At 37.3% G+C, this 18,843-nt stretch overlaps 1 protein-coding gene and 1 non-coding gene across 6 annotated transcripts in view; both read left to right on the top strand.

Moving 5' to 3' along the window:
• PALS1 (protein associated with LIN7 1, MAGUK p55 family member) overlaps nucleotides 1-18,843 on the top strand; it is a 99,708-nt gene that overhangs the window by 45,143 nt on the left and 35,722 nt on the right. For all 5 annotated transcript variants that reach the window (XM_045287687.1, XM_004698660.2, XM_045287686.1 and 2 more), the window contains one exon: nucleotides 13,972-14,180. In XM_045287687.1, the coding sequence (XP_045143622.1) occupies nucleotides 13,972-14,180 (209 nt within the window). The remainder of the gene's footprint in view (nucleotides 1-13,971; nucleotides 14,181-18,843) is intronic.
• On the top strand, nucleotides 15,529-15,636 carry LOC115868815. The gene has a single exon (XR_004045792.1). It is a non-coding gene; the product is annotated as a U6 spliceosomal RNA (small nuclear RNA).

Genomic DNA, 18,843 nt, shown 5'->3' with positions numbered 1-18,843 from the left:
ATTAAAGGACAGCTAGGAGTATTTTTTTTTTAACTTTTCAGTCTATTGTGGTTTTCAAGAATACCTTTGTGTGATTCTTGAAATTAAGGCTCATTTTGCACATTTTATTTTAAAGTGAATTGAGCTATAATTCCAGATATTTTAAATTCTTTTTTTGGATGGGAAAATACTAGTATTTTGAGAAATAACTGTTAGATTTAGTGTTAAGTTATTCTGCACAAATGTCTGTTAATGGTGGAGAGCAAGAAAAGTTGGTCTGAGTTAGAAAGGTGTGATGGCTCTTCAGTGGTAGCCTCCATTTCTGGAGAACGGAAGAGGGGTGTCCAAAAGCTCCCGGAAAAAATGTCATCTTGTAGTTTCACTTTGTAATGAACTTTTAAAGTCCCGTCTTAATCAGTTTTAAACTTTTGTTTTAAAATGAAGTGGAATAGCTTTGTAATGAACATTCTTTTTCATGCTCAAAATCTGCTAGCACATCAAACTACACCAGAAATACTCCCCTGAAATAGTATGCGTCTCCCTGTCAGTATTTTGATTAATTGACACACGATAGAAGACAACCTCTCAGCCCTGTCCACAGCCAGCATCAACTAGTTTTAAATGAGGGAGGGATCAGGCAATGGATCTGTTTCTGTGCGGGCTTCAGTTTCCAAATGATACATCATTTATTTGTGAGTAGTGAACGTACTTTTTAATAAATAATTGAAAATGTAATTGGAAACGTTTAATTGACTACAGTTTTGTTTTTTTTATGTGAGAACTTATAAATTTGGCAATGTCTGAGGGAAGCGCATGGAAAAAAGTCCCAGTATCTTTTAATTGCATTTTTCCATGAACTTTTTGAAGCTCCCCCATTTGTTCTAAATTTTCACAAATCAAATTAATAGGAGGAATGAGCTGGATGTCCTTGAAAGCAGTGTGCTGTATTTGTGTTTAAAAAGGAGATTCTTGAAAATTTTGATCAGAGGCTTTAAAAACTATCCTAGATGCTATTAGTATGAAGAAAAAGGGGGGAGAGAAAAAAAAGATACACAAAGGGGGCAGAAAACTAAATTGGATAAATCGGAAGAATTAATAATACCATATTGATCTTGATTAGTGTATGTATATGTGTGTGTATATATATATATTCTCTGGACATGTAAACTGTTAAAGGAACATTCCTGCCTTTGATATTTTAGGAGAAAATCTCTATGACATTTCTTTATGACATTAATTGACTTTCGATTGACTTTATTTGCAATTTGGCTGATTTTAGTGAACTTTTTCAAGGTCGACTTTTAGAATAAAATAAATAACTAAATTACAGTGCTAAGAAACCTGGAGTTTTAACTCAGCGCTTTCTGAAAAGTTAAATATTTTAGCTATCACATTTTTGCTTAATTGCTAAAGATACATCCAAACAAAGCTGTATTAGCCATTCTTTCAGTGACTCACTGCAGATCAAAATGATCATACCTAGGACCTTTTGAAAATTTTTATTTGATCTAATTGCTTAAATTAGACCTAACCAAATAACTTTTCTGAGCCCCAGTTGTAGGATTGTCCATCTAAAAATACATCTAAGCGTGCTGCACATTGCAGCTGTGAATAAAATGGAACTTTTCTAAGAATCAGAAGCCATGAGAGAGCTCCATTATATCTTGTCATTCATGAAACAATTTGGATCTCAGCAATAGTCTTCATTTTATTTTTAAAGCAGCTGCTTTACTGAGGTGGAATGTATCTATGAGGTGGACAGTCAGTCAGTGTGTTAGGGTATACTCAAGGTTATGCAGCTGTCACCCCCTGTATTTGTAGATAGTTTTCATCACCCACCATCCTCTCCTCCACCTCCTGACAGCGACTGCTTTCCTTTCAGTCTCTGTGAAATGGCCTGTTCTGGATCTTTCATAACAGTGACATGATTACATTTGATGGTCTTTTACGTCTGACTTCTTTCACTTGGCATGTTTCAGTGTTATTCTCAAATTGTGGCATGAAATCAGAACTTCGCCCCTTTTTATGGCTGAATAATACCTCATTATATAGAGATAGCAAACTCAAACTCATTGCCACTGAGTCAATTCCACCCCGTAGTACCCCGTAGGACAGAATAGAATTGGCCTTTGGGTTTCTGAGGCTATCACTGGGAACAGAACGCTTCATCTCTCTTCCGCCGAGCAGCTTGTGGTTTCTAACTGCTGACCTCATGGTTAGCAGCCAGATTGTAACCTACTACACCCCCAGAGCTCTTGCATAAAAATTCCACATTTTATTTAGCCTTTAATTAGTTGACATAGTACCCATATCTTGTGTTTCCTTCATGAAGGTGAATATTAAGCAGGGCCATGTCATAAGAACTAGTAATACTTAGATTGGAGCTAGGATTAAATGTGAGCCCCAAATCCATTCCTGAATCTATGTTTTTTATCTGCTTCTCTTTTACCTTGGAGCCATCCTTGTTAATTTATGGTAGAGAATCTTATTGATCATATATCTCTCTGGAGCATAAGGACCTTCTGTTTGTAGTGTCATTGATTAGCCCATGGTACTAATTTTACAAAACTATTGAGAGAGAGAGAGAGATTGAGCAAGTATAGGCTAACTACATATTGCAATACCTGGATTCACTTGTATAGAATAAGTCCTTATATTTGCACAAACAATGGGAGTTGGTGGTCAGGCAAAACTTAAAATAATATTCAGTGACACTGCCAGACAGGTCTGTCAGAATAATACTTAATACAGCAAGTAAGTAAAAGCCTGCCTACTGGCAGTTCAGTACTCTTGGTATAACTGTTTCCTGCTCTTTCCCATACCATGTAGTTACAATCTTAAGTCCTTAGGTTATAGATGTGTTTGAGGTAGAGCCTAGTTCACATAGTGGGGTTTCCACATCATATCCCTCTGGTATAGCCCTAAGTAAAGATTTCTTAACTTTAAATTTTGATCTAGCAAATAGATACGGGTAGATTGGCACAAATGGTTAATTGCTCAACTATTACTCAAAAAGATTGGCAATTTGAACTATGAATTGGAATTGACTTGATGTCAGTGAGTTTTGTGTATATTTTTCTGATTTGGTAGTAGTTGAAGGTCGCTTTCAAAAGATCACACCCTTGAAACCGTGGAGCAGTTCTATTCTGTACACGTGGGTTGGCATGACTTGGAATTGACTCAGAAACACTAACTACAATAACAGATAGATCAGCATACTTGAAAGTGATAATTTCTACACACTTGATAATAAGTTCATCTGAATAATTTATTTGATCAAAGTTTAGAGGAAAAGAAGAAATCATAAAAAGCTTCAAGGAAAAAAAGCCATGAAGTTGATTTGAATCTAAAATTTGAGGATGTATTAGACAAATTGGTATTATTTAAATAATGAAGTGGAAGAATTTTAATGCTAGAGTATAGCACTAGAAACTGCCTTCATGTTGAAGGTGAGTGCAAGAAGTAAAAATAAACAGTTAGTCCAAGAGAGATGGTTATCACCATTGCTTTGAATGATCTCCAGAAAGGATTCTTTCACTTCCTTTGGTTATTTTAATATTTATCCTAACAGTTAAAATATTTCCCCATATGTTTGCCAGACTTATACTTAATGGCAATAGTTTAAGGCCAAGAGAATGAGGGTAGAATAATCCTTAGTGGTTTGCTTCTCTGGCCCACTGTAAAGTCTTCATTCTTTTATAACTGCCAGGAGAGGGCCAGAGGGAGGAGAGGGAAGCAGAGCTGAAGAGTTCAGTGGTAGGTTTGTGGACTTAGGTGTGTATTTGTGTATATTTCTCTTAATTGTACTGCATAGCTAAATATAAGCAATTTAAACAAGCTTTAACCACATGTCTCCTCTCTTAATGTTAAATAATCAAGGTTTAAGTGTTATATAAAATGTTAATGAAGATGATGGATACGTAAAACAAATTCTACTGAAAACCAAGTGAGATAAAAATGACACAACTTAGGACAGATAGTTTTTAAAACTTCCAAATAGGAACTTTATTACCCAAACCAAATTTGCTTTGCTATTTCTGCTTTCCTTTCTGCAAGTTGCCTCCTTACAGCCTTCTTGCCCCCCTCTGTTCGCCCCACCATGGCTTTGGCTAGTCTTTCTAGTTCTGTGGTTCTCCTTTCCCTTTCTGTTTCTCTGTCTACGGGCTCTTTCCTCTGTGTCTGATATCTTCTATACATAGGGACTTGCTTGGAGGGCCTCTGGCCTCAGCTTATGTATGGAAAAGGCGGGGAGTCTCTAACCTTTCTATATTCTCTGTTAGCTGTGGGTCTTCATCTTTATTACAGAAGAGAGTACTTATTTGCCAGCAATGATTTAGTTGCTGATTGGACTTTCAAAATTCTCTGGATTTATGCAAATTATTGAAGAAGTTAGATTTGTGGAATTAAAAAAACAAACAGATATTCTAAATTACCACATCAGAGAATTTTCTGTATATTCCATAGAGTGTATAAGAAATAAACTTCTTGAAGACTATGTATTTGTGAAGTACTTTTAAAATACATACACTATATGGGGACATAATTGTGGGTCATTTAGGTTTACAAGCAAATATTCTGACTTTTGAAATTAAGAATTTGATCTGAAACTGAACTGTTAAGATGTGTGCCAAAATGAGCATTCCTCAGTTTATTTCCCAAAATGCTTCATTATGACATACATAATATGAAAGAAGACGTTTTGTTGGATTTCCATTCAGAATTTATTAATAAGGAACCGAGAATTTATCTGAAAATTGTTTCTCGTTCCATTTGATTCATAGTTATCGATGTTACTACACTAATTGGTTACCCAGGTCTCTGCAACAATATCATAGATGTTTTCCAGTATTTCTGAAAAAGATACACAGCGTCAAAAGCCACAGCAATTGCTAGCGAAAATGTAAGGCAGGCATGTGGTTAAAATATCAGAAGCAAAATACAACATTGTGAAAGTATCATTTGGAATGTGAATTAAAACACAGGTGTGTGAGAGGAATGTTATGTTTGGGAAATTCCTTCTAAATATACATGGTAATGTAGCTACCATATATAAAGTCTAAAATTACTGCTCAGAAAGATGCCTGGGAACAGCTTTTCCAAAACTGTGTATATGAGCAAGCCTTAGGATCTGCCACCCCAAACAGTGTTGGGAGGTGGTAGTGGTTGTGCTACTTAGTGTGTGTGTGTGTGTGTGTTTTACCTCTCTAAGCTCTAATTGTAAGGTCTAGAGAAGAGATTCAGTTCAGTCATGAGGCCAGGTGGGTTGCAAAGAGCAAAGTTTATTTCTTCCTGGGTGCATGAGCCTGGGCTGAGGCTATACCATGCATCAGCTCCGAGCTCAGGGACTAGTGCCCTTATTTATTATATTGCACAGAAATGAGGAATGGGCTTAGCTCCTCTGGAGTGAAAAATACAGGCTGGGGTCTTCTTGGTTGATCATGAGAGCTCCAGGTAGTCATTTTTGGTCCTCATCATTCATGGTTCACTGATTCCTTAGTGATCCTCACTGACCTTGGTTTGCTGGTCTCCTGTTTGTATACGACTTTCACAGGGTCAGCCTCGGGGAGAACTTTAGGCTCAGGGGCAAACATGGAAGAACTTTGGTCCTTAGCAGACTCTGTTATCTTACCCTAACATCCATTGCAGTGGCTACACAGAACTCACAGACAGTGTTCATGGTTAGAGGGCTTATTCAGGAAATCAATAAGTTGTAGTGGTAGTGAGAATGCTCAGGATAGAGTTGTTTATCAGGGCTTGTTACAAAGATCTTTCAGGTCTGCTACGCCTGAAGAGGTGTGCCACTCCACTATAAGCCTCAGCCCAAAGGCCTTCAGCTCCCCTGGTGGGCTCCCCAAGCCAGCTTCCTTGTTAGCTGACCTGAGGTACCCACTCCTGCAGCCAGGCTCCTGCTCAAAAGCACTCAGCTTTACTCTCTGGTTAGGAAGCCCACCACTCTGTTCCATGCTCCGGGTCCTGCTTCTCAGAAGACTCCTTTTCTATTCAGCAGGATGGCATTCCAGAGAATCTTATTTACAGTGACTCAAAGGTGAATCCTGTCAGTATCTGCCCCCATCATCTTACCAGATCCATGCAGGAAAAAGTCCTCTGGTGGGAGTCAGAGATTTTGGCTAGAAGCGCCTCATTAAATAATCCATTGCTCCTGCAGTGGTGATGATGATGGAGACACACCAACAGCATTATGAGGACAACTGTATCTCTTTTCCCTACTGGTGTGGCAGGGAAAACACTGTCTTAGAAGTTGAAGAAATGAATTCTGTCCTGGGGTTTTTTGTGTGTTACATTAGGCAAGTCACCTAATTATCCTCTTCACATTCTACATCTGTTATGTTGGTGCTATCTAATAAAAGCTGAGCTTCGGTGGAAGTGATCTCAAAGTACTCTGACTACGTTGATTAAGCTAATGAGTCTGGAGGTGACTCTTACTCACCCACTACCATCTAGTCGATTCTGACTCATAGTGACCCGAAATGTGTAAATCTTTATAGGCCCAAGTAGCCTCACCTTTCTCCCATGGTGCGGTTGGTAGGTTTAAATCAAAGACCTTACAGTTAGCTGTCTAATGCCTACTAAATAGCACCACCAGGTGACAAAGATTATTTCAGGGTAAGTAGTTTTTATTTAATTAAACAACAAATACACAAATAAGACTTTATGAAAAGTGTGTGAAAAGGCATTTGGAGCACGTTTAAGTTGAGTATAATAGTCTAAAAAACTGACCATCAATCCTACTTGAACTTTGTTGGTATTAACATTGACATGGTTCTCAAGTTCTCTCAGAAGCTATTAATCAGCCTTGTCTTTGAATGAACGTACTAGATTAGAGTACTATATTTATATTTAAGTAAAATGTTTTAAACAAAAAATTATTATATGCTACCATAGTATAAGAGGACAACTTCAAACAGTTGCAATGTTTTTTAGATATAATCTTTGAATAAAAAATTCTACATGGGACCTTTTTTTAAAAAATCATTTTATTAGGGGCTCATACAACTCTCATCACAATCCATACATACATCAATTGTGTAAAGCGCATTTGCACATTCATTGCCCTCATTCTCAAAACATTTCCTCTCCACTTAAGCTTTAGGTCCTCATTTTTCCCCACCCTCCCTGCTCCCCGCTCCCTCGTGAGCTCTTGATAATTTATAAATTATTATTTTTTCATATCTTGGCCTGTCTGACATCTCCCCTCACCCACTTTTCCGTTGTCTGTCCCCCAGGGAGAAGGTCACATATACTTCTCTGTAATCGGTTCCCTCTTTCCAACCCATTCTCCCTCTACCCTCCCAGTATCACCACTCACCACTGGTCCTGTAGGGATCATCCGCCCTGGACTCCCTGTATTTCCAGTTCCCATATGTACCAGTGTACATCCTCTGGTTTAGAACCAGATTTGCAAGGTAGAATTCGTATCATGATAGTGGGGGCGGGGAGGAAACATTTAGGAACTAGAGGAAAGTTGTATTTTTCATCGTTGCTACATTGCACCTTGACTGGCTCATCTCCTCCCCGAGACCCCTCTGCAAAGGGATCTCCAGTGGCCTACTAATGGGCTTTGGGTCTCCATTCCGCACTCCCCCCATCATTCACTATGGTAAGATTTTTGTTCTGATGATGCCTTATACCTGATCCCTTCGACACCTTGTGATTGCATAGGCTGGTGTGCTTCTTCCATGTGGGCTTTGTTGCTTCTGAGCTTGATGGCCGCTTGATTATCTTCAAGCCTTTAAGACCCCAGACGCTATACTTTTTGATAGCCGGGCACCATAGCTTTCTTGGCCAGATTTGCTTATGCACCCATTTGTTTTCAGTGATCCCTTCGACACCTTGTGATCACACAGGCTGATATGTTCAACAAATGTGGGCTTTGTTGCTTCTGAGCTAGATGGCCGGTTGTTTTATTTCAAGCTTTTAAGACCCCAGATGCTATATCTTTTGATAGCTGGGCACCATCAGCTTTGTTCACATTTGCTTATTCACCTGCTTTGTCTTCAACGGTTGTATTGGGAAGGTGAGCATCATAGAATGCCAATTTAATTGAAGAAAGTATTCTTGCTTTGAGGGAGTACTTGAGTGGAGGCCATGGGACCTTTTTAAAGCCTTGAAAGTTAACTTCCAAATGATACCTACTAACTGAAAAGTAGTTGGCAGATTTTGAATTTCTAGTTTCCTTAAATTTTTTAAAAAGAAGTAGACACATTAAAAGCAGACACAGAACTTAATATTATAACCAAGGATTATAGGCTTATATAAAAGAAGAAAATAGGTCTGAGTGCTGTAGTGGTATTTGAGAGTGTCAGGTCAGCCTAGCACAAAAACTGATGTTAATAATTCCCCTAAGTGATTTTATTTTTTTTTTCGGAATCAACTCAGTTTTATTGGCACATAACTACATATCATACAGTTCAATAGTTTAGTCAGATCAAGAATTGTACAGTCATTACCAAAATCAAATTTAGAACATTTTTTTCTTTTCAATGAGTTGTGTAACCACGGTCAGTTCTAATGCACCCTCCCAAATTCATTGTTTACTCCCGAAATCCCCTCACCCTTCTTATCTCCCACCCCTTAAACTCCCTTAAACCCCCTCCCCTATAAACCCTTTCATCATTTATCTTTATGCATCCTCTCCTTCTGTGCTTTACAAACTGGAAAACCCAAAAGAAACAATAAAAAACAAAAATGAAGGGGTTGAAAGGGGGAACCGATTACAAGGATCTACAGATAACTTCCTCCCTGGGGGACGGACAACAGAGAAGTGGGTGAAGGGAGACGTCGGACCGTGTAAGACATGACAAAATAATAATAATTTATAAATTATCAAGGGTTCACGAGGGAGAGGAGCTGGGAGAGGAGAAAATATGAGGAGCTGATACCAAGGGCTCAAAAATAAAATGTTTTGAGAATGATGAGGGCAATAAATGTACAAATGTGCATGGCACATTGGATGTATGTATGGTTTGTGATAAGAGTTGTACGAGCCCCCAATAAAATGATTTTCTTTTAATGAAATGAAGTGGTAAGGATAAAATAATAATACTGTAAAGATGAAAGTAGAAATGAATAAGAAAGAGAAGACCACCATCAATATTTAAGAAGCCAGGGAAGGAATTTTTATCATGGCACAAGTAAGAGATACTTGCACCTGGAACACATTCAGGTTGGGTCAGAAGGGAGGTCTCCTAAGTGATTTTAACAACAGCAATGCATTGTCATAACTTTAACTATATCCTTGTAGAAGACACTAGAGTTTCTGCTTTTGAGAGGTGAATTTTATACATATTTTTCACTATTTTTCTCTAGTGATTCTCCTGAGTAACCGTGGATTAAGTTACCATTCTGATAACAAGGTGAAATTATATTCAGTGTATTACGCTTAAGACTACACATACACTCAGTCATCAAGGGAAAAATTAGAAAACATTAGTAGAAAAATAGACAAAAGATAAACAGAAAGTAGGGGGAAAATGACTAACTGTGAAAATATGTTCAACCTTATTACTAGGCAAAACTTGCTTTTATTCCTTTTACCACATCACCAACAATTAAGGGGTTGATCATCTCGAATTTGTTCTGGGTTTGTGAAAACAGGCACTCACATTTATTGCTGGCACAAGTGTGAACCAGTGCACCTGGAGGGCAGTTTGCAATAGCAACCACAGTTTCAAATGTTATTATTTGATCTGCAAATTTATTCCTAGAAGGAATTGATAAAAGTCAGGCTACAAAATAGTGTTTGCAGAGTGGTCTGTATGACTGTAAATGTCTCAAAAACTAGATTATAGTAGCATAGGACTGAAATTATAGCTGAGAGATATGAGAACACTTTTTCTTTTTCCTTTTTAAATAGTGTTTTATTTAAACACTATTTATTCTTATGACTGCCTTTGATTCATAGGGAAAATTACTCAGAAGCACTTAAAAACTTTTAATTGTGGTTTAGGTAAAAGTTTACAGGGCAGAACACTAGGGTTACACTCTACAATTCATGCACACCCTTTTTCAACTTAACCCATTGCAGTCTTCTCGGTGCACCATCAGTTTATCCCACTGCCTCCAAGCGTTTTGTTTCCATTCCTCCTCCTTTCCTAATGTTTAGTTTTTATTTTTAACTTTGTTCTAGGGTAAATGCCTCTTCGATCTTAAATGGTTGATTATTCTTCCATAGGGTGAATTCCGTTCTAGACCTAAAGAGTGACTAAGGGCCCTAGTCTTGCTGGTCTCACCTGCCTCTGTCCCACCAGGAAGCCTAGTCTCTCGCATGTTTTGAGTTGTGACCCAAGACCTTCTAATATGATCCTTGTCCACCTGGTAATGGTAGCTGGAGATACCATTAGTTCTGCATTCAAGGTTGTGGAGACTGATGTTTATAGGGTCCATTCGTCCCTGGGACTAATTGTTTCCATATGTCATTTTGTTTTCATCATCATTCTTTCTTCTGGATGGGGAGAAGCTAATGGTTGCACCTTAGATAGCTGCTGACGAGCTTTTAACAACATAGCCACTGCTTGCACAAGTAGGATAAAGAACATTGTTTTGTGAAATATGTTCTGCCAATAGACCTTATTGTCCCCTTGACTGTGGTTGTGGTTGTGGTTGTAGTAATAATTTCTATTATGAGAATTAATACCAAACTCTAGTCCCAAGAAATGTTGTTGTCCTTATGTGCCATTGAGTTGGTTTGGACTCAGAGTGACCCTGTGCACAAGAGAACGAAACACTACCTGGTCCAGTGGCACCCTCACAATTGTTCCTAGCCTGAGCCCATTGTTGCAACCGAAGTCAATCCATCTCACTGAGGACTTTCCTTTTTTTCCCCACCGCCCCTCCACTTTACCAAGCATGATAACCTTCTCTGGGATTGGTCTCTTCTGACATGTCCAAAGTATGTAAAGTGAAGCTTGCTATACTTGCCTCTAAGGAGCATTCTGGTCCTACATCTTCCAAACAGATCTGTCTGTCCATGTACTTGTAATATTCTTTTCCAGTACCACAATTCAAATACATTGATTCTTCTTGGTCTTCTTTATTCAGTGTCCACCTTTCACATGCATATGATGCCATGGAGAATGCCATGCCTTGGGTCAGGCGCATATTAGTCCTCAAGTAACATTCTTGCTTTTCAATATTCTAACAGAGTCTTGTGCAGCAGGTTGAATGCACCTCATCTTTGGATCTCTTGACTGCTACTTCCATGAGCCTTGATTGTGGATTCTAGCAAGATTAAACCTTTGACAACTTCAGCTTTTTCTCCATTTATCATCATGTTACTCATTGGTCCAGTTGTGAGGATTTTGAAAGAAGTTGATATTGAGTAAATCCCCAAATTCCAGTTCTTGCAAGATGATAGTTTGTTCCATCTTTCCCTCACCTCTCCCTTGAGTATATTCCCTCCTGTCTGAGTTTTGTGAACCACTACACTGTCCCACAGAACTCGTGGGAATTCTTGAAAATGTCTAAAGTTGCTGGTTGTGGGTGTAGTTCAGTACAGAGTCCAAAGGTCAGCCAGGGAGGGGCAAGCTAGTTAGATGCTGGACCAGAGGATGCTTCACTTCTGGCTCTTGGCGGTGATGAGCTCACACCTTCCACTTCTCAGTGAGGCCATTTCATACACAAAAGGGTGGCATTGCGGGGAATCCTGTTCATAATTACTAACAAATGAATCTTACAGAATCTTCTCCCACTTTTCTTACCAGACCGATGCAGGAGAAGGCCATTTGGAAGTTACATGGTGCAATAAAATTTCACTCAAATGTAATAATTTGTTCTCTACCCCTGTACTGTGTCTTATTTATGTGCACATATAACCTGGAGCCTCAGGCAAGTTGTTTCCAATAGGCATTGGCCTCCTGGTAATCTTAATCAGCCGGGTTCTCATGCAGGTCACTCCCCAAACAGTTTCTTTCTCCTCTCAGCTATAGTATATAATTCCTTACATCCATTGTAAACAGTAGTAACCAAGATAGCCATGAGATCAAGAGTGTGGTCCTGTTCACACACTCCTCTGAGGCCAGAACTGTCTCAGCCCATTCCTGCTTGTTAGCAGATAATGCCTTCCAAAATTGGAACACAGCCACAGGTGTAGGAAATCCAGAATTGCATTAGGGTTATGTCAGCAAGAGCCACATTAATTGAGTATAACTCAGTGGGCCAATCTCCCATGCTTAGAGATTCATACCTTCAGGGAGTTGGCTATTTCTAAGAAGTATTTATAACTCTGCCTCCTGTATGCTCCATCACATTCGTGGACATGTTTGCATGAAAGGTGAATACACATACACAGTTATCCTTTATCAAATCTATACATATATTTGTGGGCATACTCCTGCTCTCCCTCCACACCTATTCAGCTTCCATGACTGCCTAAGCATCTCCTCATAAATTACCACTGTTACAGGATTGTATGTGTGTAATAGCACTTGCCTCCGTTGCTTTTAACTCTTACCAAGTTTGTTGTTTTGTACCCCCCACAAACTTTAACTCCCCTGAGGGTTAAACAGACCAACAAAGATGATAGTTACCCTCTGAGCTTTCTCAAGGTCATTTATTGACTTCCCTCAGAGTAAGATCCTTGCCCTGAAAGCCAGGATGAGCCCCTTTTAACATTTATTAAAATGTTTAACAGGAATCCTATTATTTACAGAGTTATTACCATTCAGGAAGTCTGCAGTTCCTTTAAGATTATAGCCAATTACCTTAACAGATTTGTTGGTTTGCCCCCCCCCTAATATATTTAAATGATTTTCTGTCTTAATCGGAAGATGCTGTAAGGCTATTATTGAATCCTTTACACTCTTAGAAAATTCTTTGCCTTCTTTGTAATTCTGTTGTAACTTTTTCAGTTTTATGTAATTTGACATATTGTTACCCACTTTCGTAAATAGAATAATAACCAAACCAAACTCACTGCCTAATATTAAGTCAATGCTAATTCACGGCGACCCCTTGTGGGTTTCCAAGACTGTAACTGAGAAACCCACAGGAGCAGTTCTACTCTGTTTTATAGGGTTGCTATGAGTTGGAATCGACCTGATGGCAATGAGTTACAATAAATGCTACCATAAATACAATTAATAGGTAAATAGTAAAAAGCATGGGAGAGGGAGGGGGGAGGAGAAGCACATACACATACATACCAGGGCATTTCAAAAAGCATGTGAAAAAATTCTTTTTTTTTTCTCATGAACTTTTTGAATCCTTGTACATACTCATAGTTTTCTATACAATTTTAAGAGACTCACATATTCCTAGGGTCTTTTAACCACAAAAGAGTTACTAGGTAAATATGGAAAAATTTCAGTTTCCCCTACTGATCAAAGAAATAGATGAATTTAAAAATTAGTGATATTTAATATTGGTAAAAATATTGCTAGTGGGATGTAACTTTGTAAAACTTCCCTAGGAAGGTATCTTTAAAAAAAAAGTCTGATTCTTTTGTTTAAAAAATGTGTTTTAGGGAATGATTGTAAGGAAATACCAGAATTGCTGACAAATTTACATGCAAGGATGATCATTATGTTTTTAATGAAAATTTCTATAATAGCCAAATATTGAAAGCAACCTAACTGTAGTGTAATGGCTACATAAATTATGATGTGGCTATATAATAGAATATTATGAAGCCATTGGTATATAGGAAATTAGAATATACAGTTGCATAACAGAAGATGTAAGATGTATTTTCAAAAAGTAGTTTACTTTCTGCATCACCTTTTTTGGAAAAAAACAATAGCATGTTTTAGTTTTATAATTAGATCACTTGTTTAAATTTTTTTGTTGTATACTTTTTAAGGAATTTATTTTAAAAACTAGTGAAAGGACAATGATGTGGCGCTTACAAATATGCATGCTTTGGGATTTTTTTGTTTTAAAATTTTAAATTGTTAATGATTAACGCAATTTTAATTTCAAAAGCATGATTAATGAAGATGAGATTAATTTTTGGATAACTTGTCCTTCTCCTACTAGAAGTGGAAGACTTGTTTTCTTCACTTAAACACATCCAACATACTTTGGTAGATTCTCAGAGCCAGGAGGATATTTCACTGCTTTTACAACTTGTACAAATTAAAGATTTCCAGAATGCATTTAAGATACACAACGCTGTCACAGTACATATGAACAAGGCCAGCCCTCCGTTTCCTCTTCTCTCCAGTGCACAAGATCTTGTACAAGAGGTATGTATTTGGAACGTCTTCTTATTAGCAATACTTCGGCAGTATTACTGAAAATACTGATGTGAATACCAATCTTGAATATATTACTGCTCAGCCCTGTTAATAATTTGTGGTAATAAAAATGTTCCTGCATATATTTTGTCTTGAAAAAGTATACTTATTTCTGAAGCAGATCTCTTTCATGGACAGAATTAACTTTATATATAAAGTTATAAATTTGAATAGTATGAAAAATATTTGCCATACTTATTAAGGGACAGATTTTTGATCGTCTAAGACATAGGTTGGCAAACTTTTGAGATGGAAGAGCCAATCCTGTCCCTCACAACAATTTAAAAATTACTTGAGAGCCATAAATATATTTTTACAAAGAAATCATTATTTGAACAATATTCTTCAAATGAAACTATGATAGTTTTACTTCATTTTCAATTTGACTTCAGAGGCACATGTATCCACCAAAAGAGCCACATATGACTCCTGAGCTGTAGTTTGCCAACCCTTGATCTAAGATAGTGTACTAATGAATGCTAAACAAGATTGGGTTTTTTTGCTTATTCAAAGGCACCTTTAAGAGAGTCAAAAAGCAAGGCAGATGACCAGGAATGATAGTTAATTCTTGGTTTTGAGATACGTAGGCGCGCGCGTGTGTGTGTGTGTGTGTGTGTGTGTGTGTGTGTGTGTGTGTGTACATGTAGCTACCTTTTTGTGTTTGTATTTGTGTGTATGCAGGGCCTTCAGAAAGCTTGTGGCGAAACTTTATTCTTCTTTTCCATGAACTTTTTGAAGCCCCCTCATATAGACCACTCGTATGAATCAATATTTTAAAAAGACTAGTCTAAAAACAAAAAAAAAAAGATGGGGGTGCTTAAAGCACATACCTTTACAAACGAGAAAACTCAAACGACTAGTTAGCATTGTTAACCTACCAACAGTTGCAAGTTAAAACAGGCTACCACTGCACAAACATCAAACGACTAAGATGGTGAAGACTGCACCAAGTACTGATGCATCCACCAAACAGCTGACACTGACACACACAGTATGGTGCACACTGGCAATAGTGGTTTGAAAGATGCTTGGCAATGTCTGCAAAAGCTAATGGACTTAAAATGCTATGACCCAGGAGTTCCATTCTTGTCTGTGTGCTCAAGAGATGAAGACCTGTTCACTCAGAGTTGAGCACAAATGTCCATACTAGCCAGCACACTAAATAACCCAGACATCCATCAGTGAGAGAAAATTAAGCTATCACTGTGGAGAAGCATCAAATACCGTTTGTACTCGAGTATAAGCTGAGTTTTTCAGCACATTTTTAATGCAGCTTTTTGTAAAATTAGGTGCCTAGGTGCTCGCTTCGGCAGCACATATACTAAAAATTGGAACGATACAGAGAAGATTAGCATGGACCCTGCGCAAGGATGACACGCAAATTCGTGAAGCGTTCCATATTAAAAAAAAAAAAAATTAGGTGCCTTGGTGGATATTTGGGTTGGCTTATACTCAAGTATATACAGTAAATACAGTCTGAAGAAAAGCTGTGGCAGGGGTATGGGAAAGCTGCCAATAGCAATGATATGTGGCCAATTTTATGTATGTGTGGAATAGGGTAGAGGATGTTGAAATAAGATTGAAGAAAATTTAATCATTTCATTTGCTGAATTTTGAAGGATGATTTTGAGAAGATCAGGAAAGAAGAAAAGGTATTACATTGACAAAGCTGGTAGTGACTGAAAAAAAAACAAAACTGCTGTCAGTATAATCCTGACTCACAGCAACCCAGTGTAAGTTCAGTGTAGAGCTGTGCTCCACAGTTTTCAGTGGCTGGTTTTTATGACGTAGATAGCCAGGCCTTTCCTCACGGTGCCTCTAGGTGGGCTTCAGCTTTCAACCTTTTGGCTAGGAGTCAAGCATATTAACTGTTGCCCCACCTAAGTAAGTATTCATGTGACTGAGAAAGCCTAGATAGCCTTGAACAAACATTAAAGGAATAAGGTATGATCTGGAAAGATATAGTGTAGATCATGAAGGCCAGATAAGCTAATTAATAAGTTTAACTGTCTTATTATTGAATCTGCTTCAGTAAATACCTTCAAGTAATTAGAGAAAAGGACAAAACTGTGTGATCACTTGACACAGAAATACGTCTGAAAAGAAAAGGAATATATTTTTATGATGAAAATACTTAGAAAGTTAGGTATGTGTTATTAACTTGATACGGAATAATATCAAAAAGAATAAGAAGCATCTTTCCTACTGGAGAAACACCCAAGGCATTGGCATTTAAGCTTGGAACAAGACCAAGACTTTCCATACCCTCACTAAGACAATTCAATATTTTCCTGGAAGTACTAGCTAGTGCAATAAGAGAGGAGGAAATACTCACTTGAACTGGTCGAATTAATTATTCTAAAGAACAAAAACACTGATTCCGCTAACATGATGCATGATGTATTATTTATGCTTGACGTGTGTGTCCCAGTCAAACACATTTAGAAGATATTGGAAGAAATAATGTTACACAGGGGACTTTGGATGGTGAATAACCAAGTAATTTCATTTTGTTTATTTTTTTAAGTGTTTCCCAAATTTAGGGTGAAACAGTTACTCTAAAGAAAAGTTTAAAGCAAAAAAATATATTCGATAAATAATTGTGTAGAGCTAGTGAAAGATTCAAAGCAGAAACGATGTGAACAGGTTTCCAGTTTAAAGTACTACTGTGGTCATATTATGCAAGGTGTATGATGTAATAATGCAGACAAAATAACTTGTGGAGGCTGTCATTATCCAGGTAAAATGATTTTTAATAGCCATGTAATATAGAGTGAAAAAATACTTAAATAAGACATAGTTATTGTGCCGTATAGGAAATAAAGGTAAGGGAGAGATCATTGACTTCTTGCCTTCTCTTTTATTTAATAGAGAGTATTTTATTGTACAGTTCAATATATTTTGATAAATATGTACACCTGTGTCATTTACCATTATAATCAAATTATAGATGGAGCCATTGCCTTTTAAAAAATTTTGAATAACTGAAAATTTACCTAGCAAGGCAATTTTCCATCCCGCAATTCATTCAATACATTGTGGTTCATGTCTGATTGCAGTCCTCACAATGTAACATTGCTTATCTGTCACACTCCCTGCCTGTGCTTCCATTTCCCTTCCTTTCCAACTCTCTGAGTGCTGTCCCTTTGAGCTCAGATCGCTGATGAGTCTCAAGCTTACCCATCGCAGTCATTGATCCCGCTCCACGCCTGGCCCAGGCCCAGGCCCAGGCCCCTACATGTGGCCTGATCTGCTTTCTAGCTTTGCAAATTTGTCTTTTTTAGACATTTCTCATGGATCAGAATGTTTTTGAGATTCATCCTTCTTGTTGGTATCAGGAGCTCATATTTCTTGCTAAATAAATTGTATGATTATCCATATTTCGCTTGCAGTGGATATCTATGAATAGATACTAGGGGTTGTTTCCTGTTCGTGATATGATGAATGAAACTCCTAATATAATCCTTTTGTGAACAAATGTTCTCATTTCTCTTGAATTAATATCCAGGGTGAATTGTTGGATCATATGATCAGTATATTGTCTATGAAACTGCTGCACTTTTTTTCTACAATTGGTTACACAATTAACATTCCCATAAGCAGTATATGAGAGTTTTCTAGCTGTTCCACATTTTCACCATTTATTGTTAACAGCCTTTCAAAACTTTTATCATTCTAACAGGTGTGTAATATTATTTTATTTTAGTTTGTCTTCCTACAATAACTATTGGAGTTTGAGAATTTCCCCCCATGTGTTATTGGCCATCCCTTTTATCTTCTTGTGTGAAGTATCTGTTTAGATGGTTTTCTTCTCATTTAAAAAAAAACAAATTGAAAAAAAACAAAAAAAACAAATTGTTGGTCTTACTGAAGTGTTCTAAGCATTCCTTATATGTACTGGTTGCAAGTTCTTTGTCGGATATTGTTATGTTCATGGTGACTATTTTGGTAAAAACAAGTATAAAAGGCAGGAAGGATATATATACCATAAGAATTGCCCCTAGGTTTGGGGACTTAAGCATTTTTATTTCCTTGTTAACTATTCTGATTTTTTACATATACATGCCATTTTGTAAATGAAAAAACAAAATTAGTTTAATAAAAAAAATGAGCTTGGCTCTGAAAGAAAATAGAGAAACAGCACAGTAGAGCACAGATCCAAGGATTATATATATTATATATATAACAGATTTGAACACTTTTATAGGCCAATAGAAAAAAGTTAATGGGACATAATACATAACAATAGCCTTCTAACGCTTAGGCCTTTGTAGAAGTGTGGTGACATGTGTTAACTCTAATAAGTAGCATCTGGGAAGGTTAGGGTAGTAAACAGGAGTAACAGGAGTAACAGGAGTAACAGTAATAATTAGAGGAGTTCTAATTTTTTTAAAAGGGGGAATCTCATAAATATTTAGGAACTGACTTAGATATCAGACCAACAGAAAATTGTTGACTTGGTACATTTTGTACATCCTTAACATTTTAATCCAAAGTTGTCTCCTCTAACTAACAAAAGATGTTTAACCAGGGAATATCAACTTCATTCTAAATTAACCTAAGATTTATATATCCTAGAAAAGTAAACACTATTTTAAAAATCAGGTTTTTG

Source organism: Echinops telfairi, unplaced genomic scaffold (genome assembly GCF_000313985.2).
Source record: "Echinops telfairi isolate 266 unplaced genomic scaffold, ASM31398v2 ScPeMD7_18;HRSCAF=68, whole genome shotgun sequence".
Taxonomy (NCBI): Eukaryota; Metazoa; Chordata; class Mammalia; order Afrosoricida; family Tenrecidae; genus Echinops; species Echinops telfairi.
The sequence above is the reverse complement of the archived record's forward strand: the minus strand, read 5'-3'. Positions and strand labels throughout refer to the sequence as shown.